The sequence below is a fragment of the Orcinus orca genome, chromosome 9 (genome assembly GCF_937001465.1).
Source record: "Orcinus orca chromosome 9, mOrcOrc1.1, whole genome shotgun sequence".
NCBI classification, from domain to species: domain Eukaryota; kingdom Metazoa; phylum Chordata; class Mammalia; order Artiodactyla; family Delphinidae; genus Orcinus; species Orcinus orca.
The window spans coordinates 2,913,553-2,933,893 of record NC_064567.1 but is presented as its reverse complement, the minus strand read 5'-3'; the positions used below and the strand labels follow the sequence as shown (position 1 = coordinate 2,933,893).

Below are 20,341 nucleotides of genomic sequence, written 5' to 3'. Positions count from 1 at the left end.
AGCCTTATTCCCAGCAGTGACACCAGAGCCCTCTGCTGTTCCCCGGCGGCGTGGGAGCACGAGGGAGGCTTGCCTGAGACCAGTTTTCTCCGCCACCCTTTGTCTCATGTCAGCAGGATTCTCAGAGCCTAGGTCAACGCACTGCAATACGACTCGGATGGTGTGGGTGCGGCTCCTCCCGCGTCCAGTGGGAGGGAAGCGCCCACGACCGGAGGAGCTCACACTCCGGACAGGCAGCCCTTATGACTCTGCATGCAGCATTCACCCTGGAAAGCTGTCCCTGGGGGCTGGGGAGCAGCGAGTACGCGCGTCCCGGTTACAGACTGCAGGGCTGGCAGCAGTAAAGCAGAACAGACTCCCTGCGGCCCTCATCCAGGTAAGTCTAGAGAAGATAATGCAGCAAAGAAGGAGGACACACTAATGATAATACAACAGGAACAGAGAGCTAGAAGAGCACAGTAATGAGGAGCTATTATCCCAAAGGCAGACAATAATAAATTAAAATAAATTCACTGCTGAAAGTCAGCATAATTAAGAGGGCCCAAGGCCACTGAGGAACGTATTTCCATTAAAAAAGATTATTTTAAAAATCTTGGTGCCTAAAGAAGCAAGTTTTAAACATCCATAAAATTCAAATATGAGAAAGATAAACTGTCCCTGGGCAAAAGGAAGCCTAAATTTTTAAAGTATTTGTCAAATTTAACATTAAGGTAAAGGCCAAGGGATATGCACTTAGAGAACCAGGCCTCCGCCTTCGGCTGGACACAGACCACACTACTAACAGCAGCCCCCAGTAGGAAACTTACTAGGTTCAGACAAGAACTCGAGGGTCTACCAGCACTATCTGGAATGAGTGCAAACTGCTGGATGGGTTCTGGAAAATTCTACCATCCTGTAATGCAACACTGCAGTCGCTGGACAGTATAGGTGCTGCCACAAAATTAAAAGCAGGCTGGAATGCTGAAAGAGATCAAAGAGCAGGATGCCTGGGAGTCGTTTTGAAATACTACAGCCAAAGGGAGTAGGATGGGAGCTAGACTGGGAGAACGGTGACCACGGCGGGAGCTGGGTGGTGGCTGCTTGTATGCAGCCGTATTGCAGACGGACCTTCCTGGGAACACAACTTCAGTGTAAAGTGAAGGAGACAGCGCTGTTTAGCCCAGAATTGTAGCGAGGATGGGTCACCGTTTTGCACCGTCACCTCACAGCTGGCACCGGCATCTGCAGGACAGAGGAGCAGGTCCACGGTGACGCTACACCCCATCCTCCAGGGTATTCACACAATGAAATGCAGGCTTTCTGTTATCTGGTTTCCTTTTTTCCTCTTTTTTTACATTTCAGTTTGGGCAATTTATATATAAATACAAATATATATTCAAGTTATACGATGTTACTGTACATAAGAATTTCATTTCAGGATAATAGAGGGGGTATTACAAAATATTTGCTACAAAAAGGGGCTCGAGGGGTCGCTGGACTTAAGAAGCACTGCAGTAAGTGGTCTGCGGAAGCTGACTGGGCGCCCCAAACGTGTTAACAAGGCTGCCCTTTCAAGGTGCACTAGGAAATCCACACAACGTGTGAAGTCACTGTGATAACAGGCTGCAGGCTACTGTCTGAGGGGAAAAAAGTTTGCAGACAGGGGAAGGGATGAGATACAGTCCCTCAAGCCAAGAAAGAGTGGAAGCAAACCACAGGCCGAAACAGGGCCCCAGGGAACCGGTGCCGGGGTCCACAGCCTAGTGTCCGTGGCAGGTCCACCCCTCCTACGAGGCGGCTGCAGGTGAAGCCGGCAGGAACCTGCTGTCAGACTTCAAAAAGGCTCGGGCGGAGTGAGCCGCTGGCCAGGCGGAAGCAAGCATCCAGCCAGAAACACGACCACCATCCTCACCGCCGCAAGTTAAGTCATTCCGACTTACACAGCGCCCTCCTGAGAACCTTCTTGTGAGACAGATCTGCTTTCAGGCTTATGTTCCAAAATCAGGCTTCTAAGCCTGCAGGGCAGCGTTTCAGACCCTGGATGCTGGTGGCATTCAGGCCTCGCAGCGGCCAGCCGGCAACCCCGCTGCCCAGCTGGACTCAGCGGCACTCTCTCTTAATTCCTACCTCTCTCATTATTAAGCCACAGTAACTGTCATGTTGATTTTTTTTTTAAGATAACACATGTAACAGCATAGAAAAGAGAAAAAAAAGGGTAGTGGAACAGAACCATTTTAAAACAAATATACACTATAAATGATGAGAAAAAACAGAAGGATCGAAATTATAAACTTAAATTTTAAAAACCCACATTTAACAGCAGTCAGTTCAACCAGCAGCCACAACAGAGCAGCACAGTATGCAGATCAACAAAACTGAACAATTCACCCACCAGCTGAGACTCTACTTTCTAGGATAAACTACCCACAGGTCAAGCTGGATAGTGGAACAGAGAGCCACCAGAGGGACAGTGGCACAAGGGGTCACTGTGACCCTTGTCGGAGAGCAGAGCCATAGCCCAGAGAGGGCAGGGCTCCCCTAGGCTTGTCTGCCTGGAAATCAGGACCCCTGGCCACTGGGGATGGAAGGGAGCCCTGTTCCAGGAGTTCCTCTTGGAATCAATAAACTTTCTTAGCAGAATTCACCCACGTCATCTGCTTCAAGACAGCACGTCCACTGCCTTCAACACGTTTCCTTGGCTTAGACAACTTCCAGACGGTGACAAAACGGGGCCACCCGCAGCAGGTGCGTAAGCGGTAACGTGCAGAAACCTTGCTGAAGCCTGATTTCACGTAGAGGGCCTTCTGCTGGATGGTTCCTCAGATGCCAAGAGCATCTCCCACCCAGAGCCGCACCTCAGCAAAGAGTGTGAGAAGAGCTGCACGGAAACTTCAACTCACTGCTTGCAAGGTACTTGATGAAGCGCACAGAATTCATTAAATTTACTACCAACCTTGACTACAGGCAAATCAAAGACTTCCCGAGCTTCTCCCACCTCCGGATTGTCCCCGTCTTCTGAAATGATGTGTGAGGCGAGTGCATTGTACGACACTTCCTTAGCTTTCCCAGCTTTTAGAAGCTGAATAACCTTTAAAAAACCACACAAATTAAAATGGAAAATGCTGTATTTCATTCTCAATTTATACAAATTATTACAGTGAAAATTCTAATAAACGCACACCATGTTCTCCACATAAGATTAATAACCTTGCACTAAGTCATATGCAATGAAACATATGGGGACAACAAAAAGCAGCAAATCTTGATTCACTGACAGGTAAGCACGGAGGCTCCTCTGACCCAGGTACTACACAGGGTCCGTCTTGAACACAGGACTGACAGACAAGGTGAGCACAGCACCGTAAGTGCTGAGACTGGGCTAGCACGCGACACGCCATGTCTCAAACATAAAGGCTTGGGGACAGGTAGTTTCTGATAAACGGAAACGTTTCTGGAAGAGGAGCTATAGGAGCCGAATCCTTATGAACTTAAAGGCGTCAGCAAGGCAAAAACACGTGCATCGTGTGGAGAGAGCAGCGTTCAACACGCTGGACGGCTGAACGTGGATTAGACCGTCTACTGTGCTTCATAGATGCTGTGCAGAAACCTTTGTATTTTATCCTGAAATAAAATACAGAATGTCTCCTGGAGAGACACTGAGGGCTGGTCAGTAGGGACGAGGCATGATCAGACTTCACAGAAAGACTGCCGTCAGCATAAGAAGAATGCACTTACACTGCAGGACTGGAGCTGTGACACCTGTTAAGAAACAACTGCAATAATTCATGCGAAAGAGGCAGGTAACTTAACTGGAAAAAGGTCATCAGGGACAAGAAGATGATGTGAGAGAAGCAGCAAGACCTGGTGACCAAAAGGGGCACGTGGAAGAGAAACTGGGGAACGACAGCACACTGCTCCCGAGGACCACGTCTAAGAGCGGGTGCGGGGGGAAGACAAAAGTCTCAGTTTAGGGCATGGCCTTCTTTGGTGCCCCTCTAAGAACGAGGAAGACACCCAGCGCATCGAGGATGAGACCTGGGTCCCGCCTGAGTGGAGCCCTCAGTCCACTACAGAGACAGGGCAAAGCTTTGGGAGTGAATGAGATGCCGCAGCGGGAAGGGAAGAGAGGCCACGGCCAGCAGTGGAGGCTGTGGGGAGGGTGGAGGCCAGGAGCCGGACGCCAGGAGCACGCTTCACGCTCAGAGCAGCCGAGTGCACCCCACACGTGGAAGTGAACTAGATGTTCATCCAACGCACGTGAACTCTCTGAACCCACATTTATAAGATTCAGAGAATCGAATATCCCTGACTCTAAACTTTTCAGAAAATATACTGTTTCAGATCAAAGTGGTTTGCAAGGACATTTTTTAAGCCCTTAAACTTGATTCACAGTTGAGTAAACATGGTTCCAGTGCAGCCTGCTCCAGGTTTTAAGTAACACATGGTTCAGGTCACTCTTAAGAGCCAAAGTCCTAAAATGAAATAGGGGGCGGGATGAGAGAGGGGAAGAACAGTGGACAGTGAAGAAACGGAAACCCTGGAAGGGAGAAGCCGCACCTTACAGGAACTTCAGCCCTCTGAGCTCAGCACCTGTTTACCTTTGAATTCAAAGCCTCTTTAGAGTTACAGTGGAGAAAGGACCATCTAGGTGGTGATCCAAGGGAGTTTGGTTACTAAGATACCGACAGGCAAGCCTCTGGAAGGCCAAGGCCCATCAGCCTTCCACAGAGCCTTTTAGGCCACCCAAGTTTTACTTGTTAAGTATCGGTCTCCACTCAGGAGGCCCAGACCACAGGTCTCCAAGCTTAGCACTCAGGGCCAATGAGACACCCAGGTGATAAAACTGTAAAGATAAGCTTTAGGAAAAAGAACAGTGTTAAGAATCACCTGCAGACTCAGCTGCGGTTAATTCCCACAATGGAAAAACAACATTCTAACGTTCAAACACAAACACATGTTCTACTTAGGAAAAGCCACGATATCCTTTGGCATGAGCCCGAACGACAAAAAAAAGTCCAATGTTCAGTGTGACGGCGTTACCAGGGTATTTTTCCATTACTGTGTAATTCACCCAATTAGGGAAATCAAGGAACACGCAACCGCTGGTGGTAAACTGAGGGTTCACTGCCGCACACGAGATGACCGAGCCGCAGACCTGCGACCTGGGGTGGCTGCCACACCAGAGCGACTAGCCGTCCGCTCAGCAGTCCGGGACCCACGTCCCTACCAGCTCCACCGGCCGAAGCTCCCGCCACGCTCGGACCCACCGTCTGGGCGTCAGGGGAGCCCAGACCGCCGAGGCTGCCGCGGGAAGTGCGGCCCGGTCCGAACTCCGCCCAGAAAGGAGCGGAGTGGGAAGCTGGCGAGGCGGCCACGAGACAGCACCCCGGTCCCCCACCGCGCGGGGACGGGGACAATCGGCGCAGGGCTCCAGGGCAGACCCACCTCCCAATGCCCTCCTCCCCCAGTCCGGACACAACCCCTTCCTGCCGCGGATCCCTCAGGCCCCCAGGTCCCCTCCCCCTGTTACAGGGGTCAGCACCCCTCCCAAGTTTCCTCCCTCCCCGACCGCGGGGCCCACAGACCAGCTCCCTCTCCCCTCCCTCCCCTCCGGCCCCGCTACCGGCCTGCTCGGCGCCAGGCGGCCCAGCCTCCGTGCAGCCACGCCGGCGGGCAACCGGCGGCGGGGCCCCGACGTTGTGCGCCCTGGCGCGCGGCCGGAGCGAGGACGGGCCGGGGACGCGGGGGTAGGGGCGGGGGCGACACGGTACCTGTGGGTCGATGTCGCCCACCGCGTAGTACTTGACCTCCCTGAACATCTCCTCGGGAACTTTGGGCGCCTGGTCCGACATGGTCGCGGCGGCCCGAAGGCTCCGCGGCGGCTCCCGCCCCGCCAAGCCCGCCAGCGGGGCTCGCTCCCGAACGGCGCGGCCCGCGCGGCCCCGGCCCGGTCCTGCGAGTCGGGCCCGCTCCCCCGCCCTCGGCGCCCCCGCCCGCGCCGGGCCGCCCAAGCGCGGGAGCCGCGCGAGCCCTGCGGGCCGCACCATCCCGCCCGCCGCCGAGGGGGAGCCGAGGGACGGGCGGTCGGCCGGCGCCGCCCAGCGCCTCTGCTGCAGCCCGCGGCCCCGCGGACATTGGCACCGAGCAGTCCGCTCCAGAGACGGGGGCCCGTGGCCGCCGCCGCCCCCTCAGGAGGAAGCCCGGGGGTCGAGGGGAAACGCACCCCCCTCGGTGGGACCGGAGTGGGCCGGTCCCGGGAAAGAAGGGAACGCGGAGGCCCCTCCCGACAGCACGCGCGGCCGCAGGGGCGGCGCATGCGCGCGGCGAGGGGCGGGCGCGCGGCGAGGGGCGGGCCCGCGGGGTCGCAGGCTGCCAGCGGTGGCGGCGGGAGCGGGTCACTGGCCTCGGGCGCAGGGGAGCGGAGCGTCGCCGGCTGCTGCCAGACGGGACCCGAGGTGACGCCTCAGGCCCTGGAGCTCGGGTCCCGGGTCCCAGCTGAAGGGCGGGGGCGCTGGGCCGAGTCGGGGACGGAGCGCTGCAGACCGGCCGAGGCGCGCCAGCCTCCCGGACGCGGCCAGTGGGCTTCTCCCCATCGCCCGAACCCGCTCCGGTCTTGACCTGGGCCGTCGGAACCAGCCCCGCTCTCCTCCCTCCCGGCACCGCTGACGCCAGACCGCCGCCACGTGTACCCGCGCTCTGACGTCATCCGGCGGCGCCGCGGCGCGAGGAGCACGGGGGTCTGCGCGCACCTGATCTCCGCTCGCTGCTGCCGGCTCACCTGCGCGGGGGAGGGGGAAGGGGGGCGGTGCAGCCGGCCCGACCCCAGCCTTCCGGGGAGCAGGCTTTGTCCTAGTCCTGAGAAGCCTGAGAATCGAAAGGGACGTGCATCAGGCCTACTTCTTAACTGCTAAGCGGAAAGACATTTTTAAGTAAATGTTAGTGAAATTGGTCGAGAGAGAAACCTTGCAAAATTATTGCGGCAGCCTCCTATAACATTAACTCATATTTGAGGCCCTTGTATTACTTCTATTCTGCGATAACAGGAGTTCTGAAAGTGACAGTTGACGTGGTTGGTTCATTGACCAGGATGCAATACAATGGACACTGGCTCTTTTTAATCGGCGAATACGGTTTTGATTGCACGCACGTATGTAATAAGTGATTTTGTATGGGCAGAAAGTAAGCACACATTAAGCCTTTTAAATATCCTGCTTTTTGCTTTTTTCATTTGTCTTTTGAACATTCTGAAACAGCCCTATTCTAAAGCTAACAATTTTTTTATACAAATAATAAAAACATTCAGTACTTGCCTGAATGAATAAGAATGTACTGTCTTTCCTTTGAATACCCAAGCATATATTTGGTATTGACCATTGTAACATTTTACCTTCCATGTTAAGAAAATGTAGGAGGGATAAATTAGTTCTAAATACCAAATCAAAATTAGCATGCCCTTTTATTTACCTGTGTGAGAGAACTTATTTATTGATAGATTTTTTCTTCCTTGGTTAAACGGGAACTAAGCATGTACTTTTTTTTTTTTTTTTTTGCGGTACACGGGCCTCTCACTGTTGCGGCCTCTCCCGTTGCGGAGCACAGGCTCCGGACGCGCAGGCTCAGCGGCCATGGCTCACGGGCCCAGCCGCTCCACGGCATGTGGGATCTTCCCGGGCGAGGTCACGAACCCGTGTCCCCTGCATCGGCAGGCGGACTCTCAACCACTGCACCACCAGGGAAGCCTTAAGCATCTACTGTTATATTAAAAGACTTGAAACATACCTCAACCGGGTATTTTATTTTGTAAGTTAGAAAACTTGTAACATTTCAGCAGGGCAAGTTTACCCTACTGTGACTTCTGATAGTCAAGAAGGCAGATTATGGGACTAAGAAACCTGTTATTTAAAATCTCATCAACCTGTCTAGAGATTGTAAAACATGAAATTATGCAAGGTCAGTGTTGTACACATATGTGGGCCTTATCACACCAGCATCAGGAAGGCCCTGGGTCAATGGCCTACAAAGAAAACATTCGGGTAGAGTGTATCAAACACTGCTGCTTTGCCAGTAATGTACAAGAAACATCTTTAGATGAAATCTAACTTCACGTGGATAATGGATGTTCTGAGGAAGTATCAGTTCATTTAACAAAAACTCTGTATTTCTTTAACTGACACATGTATGACCCCGAACACGACACTGAGCATTACTATATTTACAGTTCTCCCAATCAAGTTCAAAGCATGATCATTTTGTTGATAACCTTCAGAGAATAAACAGCCTGTTTAATACTAATTTGATAAATAGGGTAATACATTTCTCATTTTTTATTTTGCAAAATTAGATAACGAAGCTAGAAAAAGTAAAAGTTAAATGTGAAATTAAAAAATGGAAAAGTAAACTTGGGAATATTTAACTCAAATTGTACTTACTGGTGGGAACTTGAGGCAGTTATTTAGATAAGTATTTCCAAATGGCTTTTAAAAAATGCATCTCTATTGTATACAACAATCTCAGTCTTGCTCTCATTACGTTCAGCTAATCACATACCCCTTGAAGTTAGATATTATCAATGTTTAGTAAACCTTTAGTTTGGGTTTATAGACTACAACATTTAACCTTTCCACAAAAGGGAGTACTTAAGCTACGGAGCTTAAGTACTTAAGCTACGGAGTACTTAAGTACGGAGCGGCTGGGCCCGTGAGCCATGGCTGCTGAGCCTGCGCGTCCGGAGCCTGTGCTCCGCAACGGGAGAGGCTACAACAGTGAGAGGCCCGTGTACAGCAAAAAAAAAAAATAAAAATAGGCTCCCTCGTACTCTGGTTGCCAGTTGAATCTGCTGAATGAGGAACCCCAGCAGAGACCCAAGAGGGGAGGAGAGTGGGACTAGAGTGTTTATTTCCCAGGCTCCTGGTCAGGTTGCCTAGAGATGGCAAAGTCATCTGTTCTATACAACTCTCTCCTTCCAGGCTCTGGTCATCTTTCCTTCCTCTCATCCCTTTGGACCTAGGTTCCCTCACCATCCACACATCCTGCCTACACCTGTGTAGCAATCCCTTTATAAATCAGCTTTCTCAGATGATCCTAATTTGAACGTGCTGCTTCACTTGTGACCCTAATTATATAATGCACATGAAAACCTGGTAGGACACTGAGAAATTTTTTTCTTTCAAGTAAAATGGTATGTTTGCCCTCATAAAACTAACAAATACTTGGATACACAAGCCTAACACTAGTGGAATTATTAATAATAATAAATGCAGCAAAGATTTAGACAACAGGTCCCTGTATGCCAGGATAGCTGAGGCAAACTTCGTAGATGGGGCAGATGAGAAGGGAGCAATTCTTGGAGGGGAGGAGGCCACAGACAAGAGGTGTGAGGTTAGAATGCTGGTGTTGCTGAATAAAAAGTTGCACGTTTTAGAGATTAAGTAATTGGCTATTTGATACAAGGGGGAAATGGGGAATAATGCAAAATAAATGCCAAGTATATGAAGATCCTGGAGTTCCACCAGAGCAGGTGGTTGAATTTGGGGTGTAGAATAATCCTGTAGCTCTGGTAATAGGAGAAAAAAAAAGCAGCTTACTGGCTATTGAAGGTTAACTGCTTTGTAGCAGGCTGGCTATCGAATTAACCATTGCTTCATTTATGGCCTTTGAAGTGTGTAAAAATAGTCATTACGAATTGTATTGGCCATTCGATGTCAAGCACCCAGCAGCATTGACATGCCAAGGAATTAGAACACATTTGTTTATAGTAGTTAAAGGAATGAATGAAGTATTCAAATTTGGCGGAAGAAACTGTTCCCCATCAGTGGTTTATACCAACCACCAAGCCCACATTGGCTGCATGTAATCTCTGGCTGTGTTCACAGGCACCAGGTGCTGCAGTGAGAGCCTTGAAACTTGGGAGGTTCCCTACAAACTGGGGCCACTCACTTTCCTGTAGATCAAGTGTCTATCAGAGATTCCTTCTGTGTCAATGATCTTTGCTGCTGGCTTTGAGGAATCCGTATTACCTTCCCAGAGTGGATCCCAAAAAAGGGCCTGGACCACGAGGCTCCATGTCCTTGTCAATTGCGTGGAGCGTGAGAACAACGTCAAAATGATGGAGAGTCCAAAAACTTCCAGCAGGTTACCTGCTTAGATATTTTTAAGCTTGGAAACACCATTGCCAATGGCACTAAGCACCACGACTTGAATCTAATTCTGTTGTTATTCTGAGACTCTTCCTGGAGGTTAGAAATTATATCCAAAGATCATGTTGATGGGCATGACACTTTCAGGTTGTGGAGAGAGTTGGGCTCCTTTGAAAATGTATCCTTAGTTTTATCTCAGATTGTTCACCAATTAATTCATGAAGATCCTAGGCTAGGACCTGGTTCTCTACTGTAACACACTGACAAAGATTTTAACAATCTTCTCGGATTCTAGCTTCTTAATCTGTTCCTCCTATTCAGATGTATTTCCATCTCCAAGACACTGTGAATCACTCTCACTTTTTACTAGAATATACTGAGGATGAGAAAACTAAGGCCTAGAGAGTTTAAGTGAGTTGTTCATGATGAGAGTTACTAGCAGATTTGGGGCTAAGTCCATCTTTTTTTACTTACTCTAATTCATTCTTTTAAAAAATTGAAAGAAACAAGATTTAATTTCACGTATAACAGAAGTAGAAAAAAGGTAAACTCTAAAAATAGTATTTGTGGTATGGAAAGTTTAACTTGATATAGGTTGAAAATAGTCCACTGATTTATATTTTTGTAGCTAATATATATTCATTCCTCTTTTGGAACTGGTTGAGGACGAAGAGATGATTGTTAGATCTAAGTTCAGGGTTTCCCTATTTTAATGTCTTGTGTCAGTTTTAATTTTCTGATTTAATTAGTTTCCTAATTAGAAGGGGTTAAATTAATTAACCTCATTATTTACTATATATTTAATGATTTCTCCTCTATAGGGAGTTACTTAATTTTCAATAATTGGAAAGCTATGACAAGAGGGAATACTGCCACGTTCTAGACTTACTGCTTTATGATCAGTGGCAGGAATAGGACAGATTGAAGGGAATTTTCGGTGAGATATAGGATACATGCAAAGGCTATTCCCCACTTGTTCTGAGACATGGTACAGGTAAAAACATGAGTTAGGATTCAATAATTTCTATCAAATTAGAACTCAGTGGATGTATCCTTTATTTAAGGTTAAAATATCCTAGAACATAGGATTTTATAAGAAATAGCCCTACCACATGATTTTAGTTATTATAGACAGTAAAACAATCATGAATCATTGAATAACGCTAAGTAATTCTAATTAAAAGGAGACTCTCTGACATTATCATGTGGTATAATGGCATATTAAAATATTGTTTTTCCTCAGATTTGTCAATGCGCTAAACGAACGACATTTGGGGAAGTCATAGTAAAATCATAAGTCTAATATCTGTATGATTTATGGAAATCAAATAGGCCTGTTCTTTCATATTTATAGATGTAGAAATATAAACAATTGTGGATAACTATGTTCTAATGTAGCGAAACACCAAAAAGATTAAATAATTACTTTGTAGAGAAAATGAGGCAGTATCACAAAATGGCCGAGTTGTTCTTTTCCCCAGCTCGTCAAGTGCCTTCTAGTGTGGGTGTCAGCAGTCAGCCCTCTGCAGGGCGGGGCTGCTGGGCTCAGTCGCTTCCGTACCCACACCTCTTCACTGCCACTCGTCCAGAACACCACCGCTCCCCGGGAGAAGCCCAGGTCCACCGAGAGTTACATGAGGAAGGCTCGGGCGGTGGTACAACTGTAAGCACAGACCGAACATATTTAGTAAAATGAAGCAGTCTGGTTACCAGGAATTCACTTCAGTTGAACAGACACTGACGTAGCACTTAGGTGCCCTGCAAGGAGGCCTGGCTTAAGAAGCCAGGCTTAGCAAGACGCGCCCACGGGATGACTGAGTTCCAGTCTGGAAGCAGCATGTTACATGCCAGCATGAGTGTATAAGGCAGTGCAATTTAAAGCAGGGAGATACCACGGGGACGGCGATGAATACGGAGGGCCTCTCTGAGGAGGTGTGCTGTGAGAGGGCTCTGGGGGAGGGGGAGGGGAGGGGGCGGAGGGGACCAACCCTCATGTGGGGGAGCAGCCTGAGCAGAGGCCCGGCCTGGAATGAACGTCAGGCGGCAGACCAGGCACAGACCCCCGACGGGCGGAGCTGAGAAGACACTGCAAAGAAGTAGGCTGCAGACCTTCAGGGCAAAACCATGTGCGAAGAAACAGTAACTGCCCACGTTTCTCTCGAGCAGGGTCCATCTATCAGGAATCCCTATCCAAAAATGTAGGGGCTGAAACGGAGGCAGTAGAAGCGGGTCTTTCATTTGATCCCATTTGGAAAATGCCTGCTCCCGTTCAGAGCAGGCAAAGCAGTACTGCGAGTTCCACAACACTCAGAACAGTACTCTCCAGACAGCCCTTCCTGCTCTTGTCCCAAAACTTCCGGCAGCTTCCCACTGCTCGCGGAGCGAAGTTCAGTCCTTCTAGCCCGCCGTCCGCGACCTGCACAGTCGCCCATGACCTTCAGCATACGCCCACCTACCCGCTCCAGAACCCGGGCTCCCAGGCTTCTCTCCTGCTCCCCTCCCCTTTACTCAGGCCTCTTCCCACCAACCTGGGCTACTCGCCTTTCCTCAGACACATCCAGAACTTCTCACGTCCTTGGCTTTGTCGACTCTGGACCTCTCCACCTGAAACAACCCTCCACGTACGCACCTGTGCAGACCATACCTCTTTTTCCTATGTCCACGCTCAAACGTCCCACTCCATGAAACATCTCTGGTGCCTTGAGAAAGAATTTCTTTGGTCCCTTCTATTTGTGATTATGAAGAAGTTATATAACTGGGGGCTCTCTGGCTGGATCAAGGCTGACTAAGCCGACCAGGGTGCGCAAGCTTATCTCAGCTCAGTGTAATGGCTGCTTGACGCGTCTGTAAACCATTTTCAGGGCAGAGGACCTCCAATGCGGGAGCTTGCCCTCCTCCCAACCCTTACATTTAAAATAGCAAAAGACTTGATTTTAAAATTCTTGGCCATCTCACACAGCATCCCCATCGCACACCCACACAGTCCTTTCTCTACTAACTGAAATGGGTCTTAACTGCTCTTAGCAAGTATATCCTCAGGTGTTTATAGTGTGGTGCCTGATGCCAAGTGGATGATGGGTAAATAACTTAAAGAGTAGATGGGTGCATTTTGAATGAATTAACATCACTGCTAGGGATTCTTCACCTTGGTTTTAAGGCACCATCAGACAGTCACAGTTGGGCAAAATTGAAACTTGCCTCTTCTAATGGAAGTTGCTATGCTATTGACTATTGCACTTTTTTTTTGCGGTACGAGGGCCTCTCACTGTTGTGGCCTCTCCCGTTGCGGAGCACAGGCTCCGGACGCGCAGGCTCAGCGGCCATGACTCACGGGCCCAGCCGCTCCACGGCATGTGGGATCCTCCCGGACCGGGGCACGAACCCCTGTCCCCTGCATCGGCAGGTGGACTCTCAACCACTGCGCCACCAGGGAAGCCCTTGACTATTGCATTTTATTTTACAGACGGGGAGACAAGTCCAGAGAGATTAGGTCTGGGGTCAGCGAACTTTTTCTGCAACAGGCCAGACAGAAAACATTTCAGACATCATGGCCCGTGAAGTCTCTGTTTTGACTTCTCAACCCTGCCACTGCAGCACGAAAGCAGCTATAGAGGACACGTGCCAGCAAGCGGGGCTGGTTCCAGTGGAACTCTATTCACAAAGGCAGGCGGCCGGCCACACTGAGCCTGTGGGCCTTGGCTTGCCGCCTCTGGGCTGGGGCATCCAAGGTCACAAACCCAGTCCCAAAGACCAACAGCCAACAGGTGTGAACTAGCTCACAGGTGTCCCGACCCCCAGCCGGCACTTCTGCTTGGCTGTGCTCTGTGGTCTCGGGAGGTCTGTCTGAGTGCTTGACCATCAGGAAAACAGGGGAATTAGGGCGAATTAATTAGTCCAGACTTTGAAGTCCAGAGAGAAAAGGGCCTCATATTAAGTGCAAACTATCATCCTAAGTAATATATCTGTGGCACTTTCATTAAATTTTCTCTCAAATCTTGAAAAATAGGTATCTCCTGGCTGCCAACATTTTCATCTTAGTATAATTATGAAGCCTCCCCAAATAATCCTTGTACAGTTTGTGATACTCAGTGGGGCACAACGCCAGCTGCTGAGACTGGATGGAGCCGTTTGAGACTTATTAGCACAGCACAGGTGAAAATGAATAAAGTCAGTGAGATTTATTCAGAATATATCCAATGCAGATGCCTACTGTGCAGTGAAGTTCATGGATAAAAGGAATAGTACTAAAAATCTAAAAGAAGTTAAAATAATTCCGTGTCTATCAAGATAAATATAGGGGTTTTAGGAACACTGTCCCAAGATATTAATAAAAATCATTTTCACTACAAAAAGGGCAGACATTTCAACATGAGATAACCATTTTTATGAATATTTGTTCCCAAAAAGAAACTGGTTGCAAAATTAGGTATGTGGTTCCTTAAATTAGTTAAAATACTTTTTCTGGTCTTCTAACATGACCAAGAATTTTGAGCTTTAAGCTTAGAACAAATTTAGGGGCTATGAATTAAAAGTGTCACTCTGTTTATTAATATTCTATTTCCAGCCAATTCTGAAGATAAATTTTTGAGATATTAAAAACCCAGCTACACCAAAGTTCTAATGCGGTACTCTATTTCCTGACTAGGGTTCAAAGTAATCCTTTCCTCGGTTGTAAACCAGTCATTTTCCTCACTTAAAACACTACTCCTTATAAAGAAAGAGACAAGGATGAGAGTATTCGTGGTCAGGGATGAGGAAGCCATAGGAAGAATCAAACAGAAAATCAAAGAAAAGAAAGCACCAGTGTGCTTTCCTTGGGTGTCATCGACTTTCTGCTGTTTCTATCATAATATGAGAAAAGCTCCTGGGGTGAATGTCAAGGATATCGGCGCTCCTTCCGCTTCTGCGTTACTCACATGGAAGACAGCATCTGCTCTGTGCCTGTGCAGAGAAAGGAAGGTGAGACTATGGAAAGTAAAGAAGCACCTCACTGAACACGAAAGCAATCTCTTTTTACAGCTCTTCGCACAGGCAGGCGTTTCAAGCATTAAATGATTTAATAGAGTTCTGGATAATTCTAATATGTCTCTAAGGCGGAGGATTTACTCAATCTATTTGCCTATGTCTGGCAGCTATGAGAACTTTCACAAAAGCATTTTTTAAAAAAGCAGAGAAGTATGCAGAGAGTGTTAAGTTCCATGTTCCTTTCCTATAGAAAGTTTCAATGTCTTGGAGGATATGTGTATAGTATGATCATAAATGGAAACTTTCATTTTATTTTAGGCTTTATGATTTATGTATTTCACTCCATTTATCTACAACATGTTCATTAGAATGAGAGAAAGAAGCTTCAGTGATCCTTTCTTTACCAGTGTTATTTCCATAGAGTCATCAGAAAGAGCACACTTGAAACCCAACCCATCCATGTTTGCCAGTAGCTTGCTATTCTAGGCAGTCCTTTCTTGGAACCCATCCTAGGAGCAGTTGCTTTATTGTGCATCAGGTATTTTCAGATATAAAATTATTAATTCCAGCCTTCCTAATTCTAAATAAAGATCCAAAATTTCAAAAAAAAAAAAAAGAAGAGACTTTGTCAGGGACTTGCACTGACCCGTGTTAGGATTTTTCTTTCCTCCCTCTCTCCACACTTTTGTCCTTGGCTCTCTCCCTCCGACCCTCTCTTCTGTCTTGCTTGATTCAATATCATCCTTCCTCTTCATGTCTTTATTGCTAAGATGGGAAACTTGGAGAAGCTGGGAGTTGGTAAAGTAAAACGTGCTCAAGGAAGGTTTAAATCAGGGGAATTTAACCGCTATCACCTTGTACACTGCAATACTAACTTGGCTCGTAATAATTAAGCGTTTGCTGACATTTGTTGCTTATCTATACTAACTTGGCTCGTAATAATTAAGCGTTAGCTGACATTTGTTGCTTATCTGTACTGCCCCTTATCAAGTTCCTCGAGGGTCTCTATTAACTTTCATCAAGTTCCCAGACGTGTTTTTCTCGCATTCCGGCCGATAATCGTCTTGGGCCATCTACTGCTGCCTACAGCTGACCTGTTTACCCCTTGCCCTACAACTCCACATTTCCACTCGGAATGCAGGGGACTCTCAGTGCTCCCAGGCCTTGTGATTAAAGCCAGTGGAAAGCTACACAGCCCATGGCCAGCCAAGGTGCTTGCTAAGGGCAAAGGAACTGTGGACTGGGCAGCAGGAGAAAGCACCTGTCAATCCCAGCTATGACCACATGACCGGCTGTAGAAACAAAGATCGTCGTAGCTATGCGTATCTCTTCCTTATTGTGATATGACCATATTTATGTATATATTAGCTGAGTTTCTTCCCTCCTCCCTTCCAGCCTCATATTATCTAACATAAGATGTATAGTTAAATTCATATCTCAGTGTCTAGTTTACAGGATATCAAAGGTGAAGAATCAATTAGGAGAGGAATCATCATCATCTAAAGTTGAATAAGGGTCTTTATACCCAGTTTTGGGGGGGGAAGAATCAGCGTGTCTTTCTTCGGTGAAGGATAACTGCCTGACACGAACATGGTAGAAGCAGGTTTGCTACAGTCCTTATTGGAAGTCCAGTGTGGTTAAAGGTGGAGTCTGTCTTTGCCAAGCTGGCAAAGGACGGACTGTGCTGGAATCTGTATTATGTCGTTTTAGCTAAGTGGGAACCACGCCTCCCAGAACTGTCTTCCCTGCATGGTTTGGGGTTAGCAGAGGCCACAGGAGGCTCTGCTCAAGGCCTGGCAGGCAGTGTCACACCAGCAGCCGTTTCCTTTTCTTGCCCCAGAGCGTGAAAGCGCTGTCGCCGCAGCATTCTGGTGCTCACCGGGCGGGCACAAGTGGCAGCTGGGTCCTCCCTCAGCTCTGCCGCCCCCTGGGCCTGGGGTGTATCTCAGTCCTGCAGCGTCTCGCTGAGGCCACCCCGGCAGTGAGGGGCCCAGCCGTGCGCGTTCTGGTCTGTCCTTGCCTCTCCTGTGTCACTTCCCGACTGCCAGCCCTGCAGGCCTCAGAGGCCGGCCCAGACACAGCAATGACTGCCTCACCGCGACAGTTTTATCAGCTCCACTGTGGTGTAAGGTTCAGTCGCCAGAATAAGTTCCTGATACGCCTCCTGGTTGCTGCCTCTCTGATTGCACTAGATTCGGCGTCTGTGACACACACCTTCACCTGCATATGCAGCTTCCTGTCCTCTGCTCTGCTACCACAGAGAAACTGTCCTGAGCCCCTGCAGCCTGGAGCCTTTCCCGTCTGCCAACGTCCTCAGGAACTTATCAGGTATCCCTCGTCTCCCCTGTATGTGCAGCCTCTTTACTGGGTCCTCCGAGAAGCTTTGAAATAGGCTCAGGCTTTAAACTTTCCCACTTTACAAGGGCGTGGATTCTGAGCGACCACAAGAGCAGCTCATGATAGAAGCAGCGTGAGGGTCAGAAAAGGTTGTCAGCCGGGGAGAGGCCAGCGCTGCTGCAGTAGGGTCTGGCCTTAAAGGGACGCCTGGAGACGCGAGTGTAAGGGTGGCCCGGAATCAAGCCAGCTCTCAGCCGCCGTAACAGTAACTGAGGACAGTCCCGCCAGCATCCAAGCAGACCCACCCACCGGGATAAATGACAGACAACCACTGCTCCCACATCCCCACCTTTCTCCCAAGATCCAGTCCTTGGAGAGAGCATCTAACTCAGCAGACCTGGCTCAGTGCTATCCTGGTTGGACCACGGGCATCAGAGGGAGGCTTTGAGTCTTTCAGCACCTTTAGTTTAGGCAGGTGTCTCAATTTCTTGTTTCCCTAACAACTATCTACAGTGGAGGACGGCAATTATTCCCAAATAATTGAGGTTTCCTCTTAGGAAGGAGAAGTGGATTATTGTGGCAACAGCAAACAAACTAGTGTATCTTCTATGCCTTTCTCTGCTTGCGTATACAGATATGCAAAACATAATCGTGAAGATTTCTGTTCCCTTTTATTTAAAAAATGTAACTATACAGCTAGTTCCCTCTTAATATGTCATGGCGTGACTCAATATGGGTGTGTACCTCACTTAAAAAAATTTTATATATTCCGTATTGTGCTTCTACCATGATCACTAGAACCACAACCCGAATGCTCACTTATATATAGAGATAGCGCTAGTTTTTTGCCATCACAATGCCGCAATAAACAGCTCTGTGCTGCAGTTGAGAACTGGGGCTTTTACTTCTGTAGGATCAAATTCTAGGCCTCTGAGAAGGATTGCTGAAATCACAGAAGTATTGTTGGTCTTAATAGATCCTGCTAGATTATCTCCTCCTCAAATTAATTTATATTTCCACCAGAAATGTTTATTATTCTTGGCAACGTATGAGATAGATCATTTCCCTACACCCTCACCAACTTTGGATGTTATACTGTTTTTCACCCATCAAATTAGGAAAATGAAAAAGATTTTTAGAAGTTAAATTGGGGGCTTCCTTGGTGGCGCAGTGGTTGAGAGTCCGCCTGCCGATGCAGGGGACACGGGTTCGTGCCCCGGTCCGGGAGGATCCCACGTGCCGCGGAGTGGCTGGGCCCATGAGCCGTGGCCGCTGAGCCTGCGCATCCAGAGCCTGTGCTCCACGATGGGAGAGGCCACAGCAGTGAGAGGCCCTCGTACCGCAAAAAAAAAAAAAAGTAAGTAAACTATAGCATTTCCCTATCTGCAAGTGAGGTTCAGCATCTTTCCTGTATTAATTTGCTTTTAGCATACCAGTTAACGCTAATTTTCAACTCAAGTCCTCTAACAGGAATGCCTTGCAAATTCAATACTGGTAAGATATATTTCTTGGCACGTGTGTATGTGTCCTGTGAATGAAAAAGTGAAATTATATGGATGTATACATGCATATACCCGTTTGTGTGAAAGACAATGTAGCAAAATGTTTCAATCAGTGCTCCATGTTATGACTGAACGTTTTTCAGAATGAATTGTGGGAGAAAGGTGGTCTCTCCAGTCTCAAGCGTGGTATCTCTCATGCCTCTGGGTTTTCCGAGACTTAGACACAGGCTGCCGGACTTCGTTGTCCATCACCGTATGTGTCCCCTCATTTTCAGCTTCCAGCCTTCCTGGCCCCTGATCTGTGCAGTGTCTCAGCCTTTGGTTTTCTCCTGCCTTCCAATGCCACCCATGGGCTAAGTTCATGCAGATGGCCAAAGCTTAGCATGTCTTCTCTGGGAGCCGGGCCTCTCCTTATGACTTGCTTGGGGGACCCGGGCAAAGTGGTGTCAGATACAGGTTACACTCATTGAGCATAAGCTCCTGGCCTAGAGTCCAGATTTGCCTGGAACTGCCCTGGTTTTACAACTAAAAGTCCTGCATCCTGGGAGACCCCGCAGGCCAGAGCAAACTGAGATGCTTGGTCACTCTAAAAACTGCCTATTCAATCTCTGTTAAAGAGAAAATTATTCTAACACTTGTTAAAACGGCAGGGAAGACTTTATTCAAGACTATTGCAATCTAGGAGAGAGATGGGGCTCAGCTCCGAATACAGCAAAGACAGCTGGGGGTTTGCCAAGGAGCAGAGGGAAGGGTCAGGGGATGGAAAATTACTAAGAGGAGACATGAAGGGGGGAGGGGGCTGCTAAACTGACCTAACAGGATTCTTGCTAAAGACAGGCCAAGACTCAGACATCAAAAGTGGGGACGAGAAACCTGATCAGGTGACAGGGTGGTCAGATGTCAAGGGTGAAGGGGTGACTTAGCATGATTCTTGCTCAGATTGGGCTGGGCAGGCCAAACACAGGACTAATGTAAAGCTTGGCAGAGGAGAGAGTCTCTGCCACCTCCATGGCACTGCGAAGGAGCAGCCAATCAAAGTTCCTAACTGAGTAGGTGGCCCAAGGATTGCTACTGCTGTCCTAAAGTGAGATTGTCACTTCAGGGTGGGCAGACAGCTCCCACCACCCAAGGCCAGACTTGCATTAAAGCCATGAGATCTCAGAGTCTGGATAAACTGTTAGGGAGTGGTTTTCACGAATATGTTAATCAAAATGGGCTTCAGACAGATTTTTGAAAGGACATTTACACATCTAGGGAAAGGGCCACCCAAAGAGAGAAGTTTTATGACCTGAAGAAAAATATTTAAAACAAGAATTTTTACTTATAACATCATTATGGGCCTCAAAAAATGCTTTTTACGGGAAGATCTACTTTTCTCTTATTTTACCACGAAAAGCTCAGTAGCTATTCTTCAAAGCTGTC

At 48.2% G+C, this 20,341-nt stretch overlaps 1 protein-coding gene across 5 annotated transcripts in view; it reads right to left on the bottom strand.

Moving 5' to 3' along the window:
- Positions 1-6,665, bottom strand: part of PAXIP1 (PAX interacting protein 1) — a 48,605-nt gene extending 41,940 nt beyond the window's left edge. For 4 of the 5 annotated variants that reach the window (XM_004281248.3, XM_049714621.1, XM_033408346.2 and 1 more), the window contains exons 1-2: positions 5,751-6,665; positions 2,933-3,067 (exon numbers count right to left, since the gene is read on the bottom strand). In XM_004281248.3, coding sequence (XP_004281296.2) covers positions 2,933-3,067; positions 5,751-6,026 — 411 coding nt within the window. In that variant the 5' untranslated portion in view covers positions 6,027-6,665. The other variant, XM_033408350.2, reaches the window with a different exon arrangement.
- Positions 6,666-20,341: the final 13,676 nt, after the last annotated feature.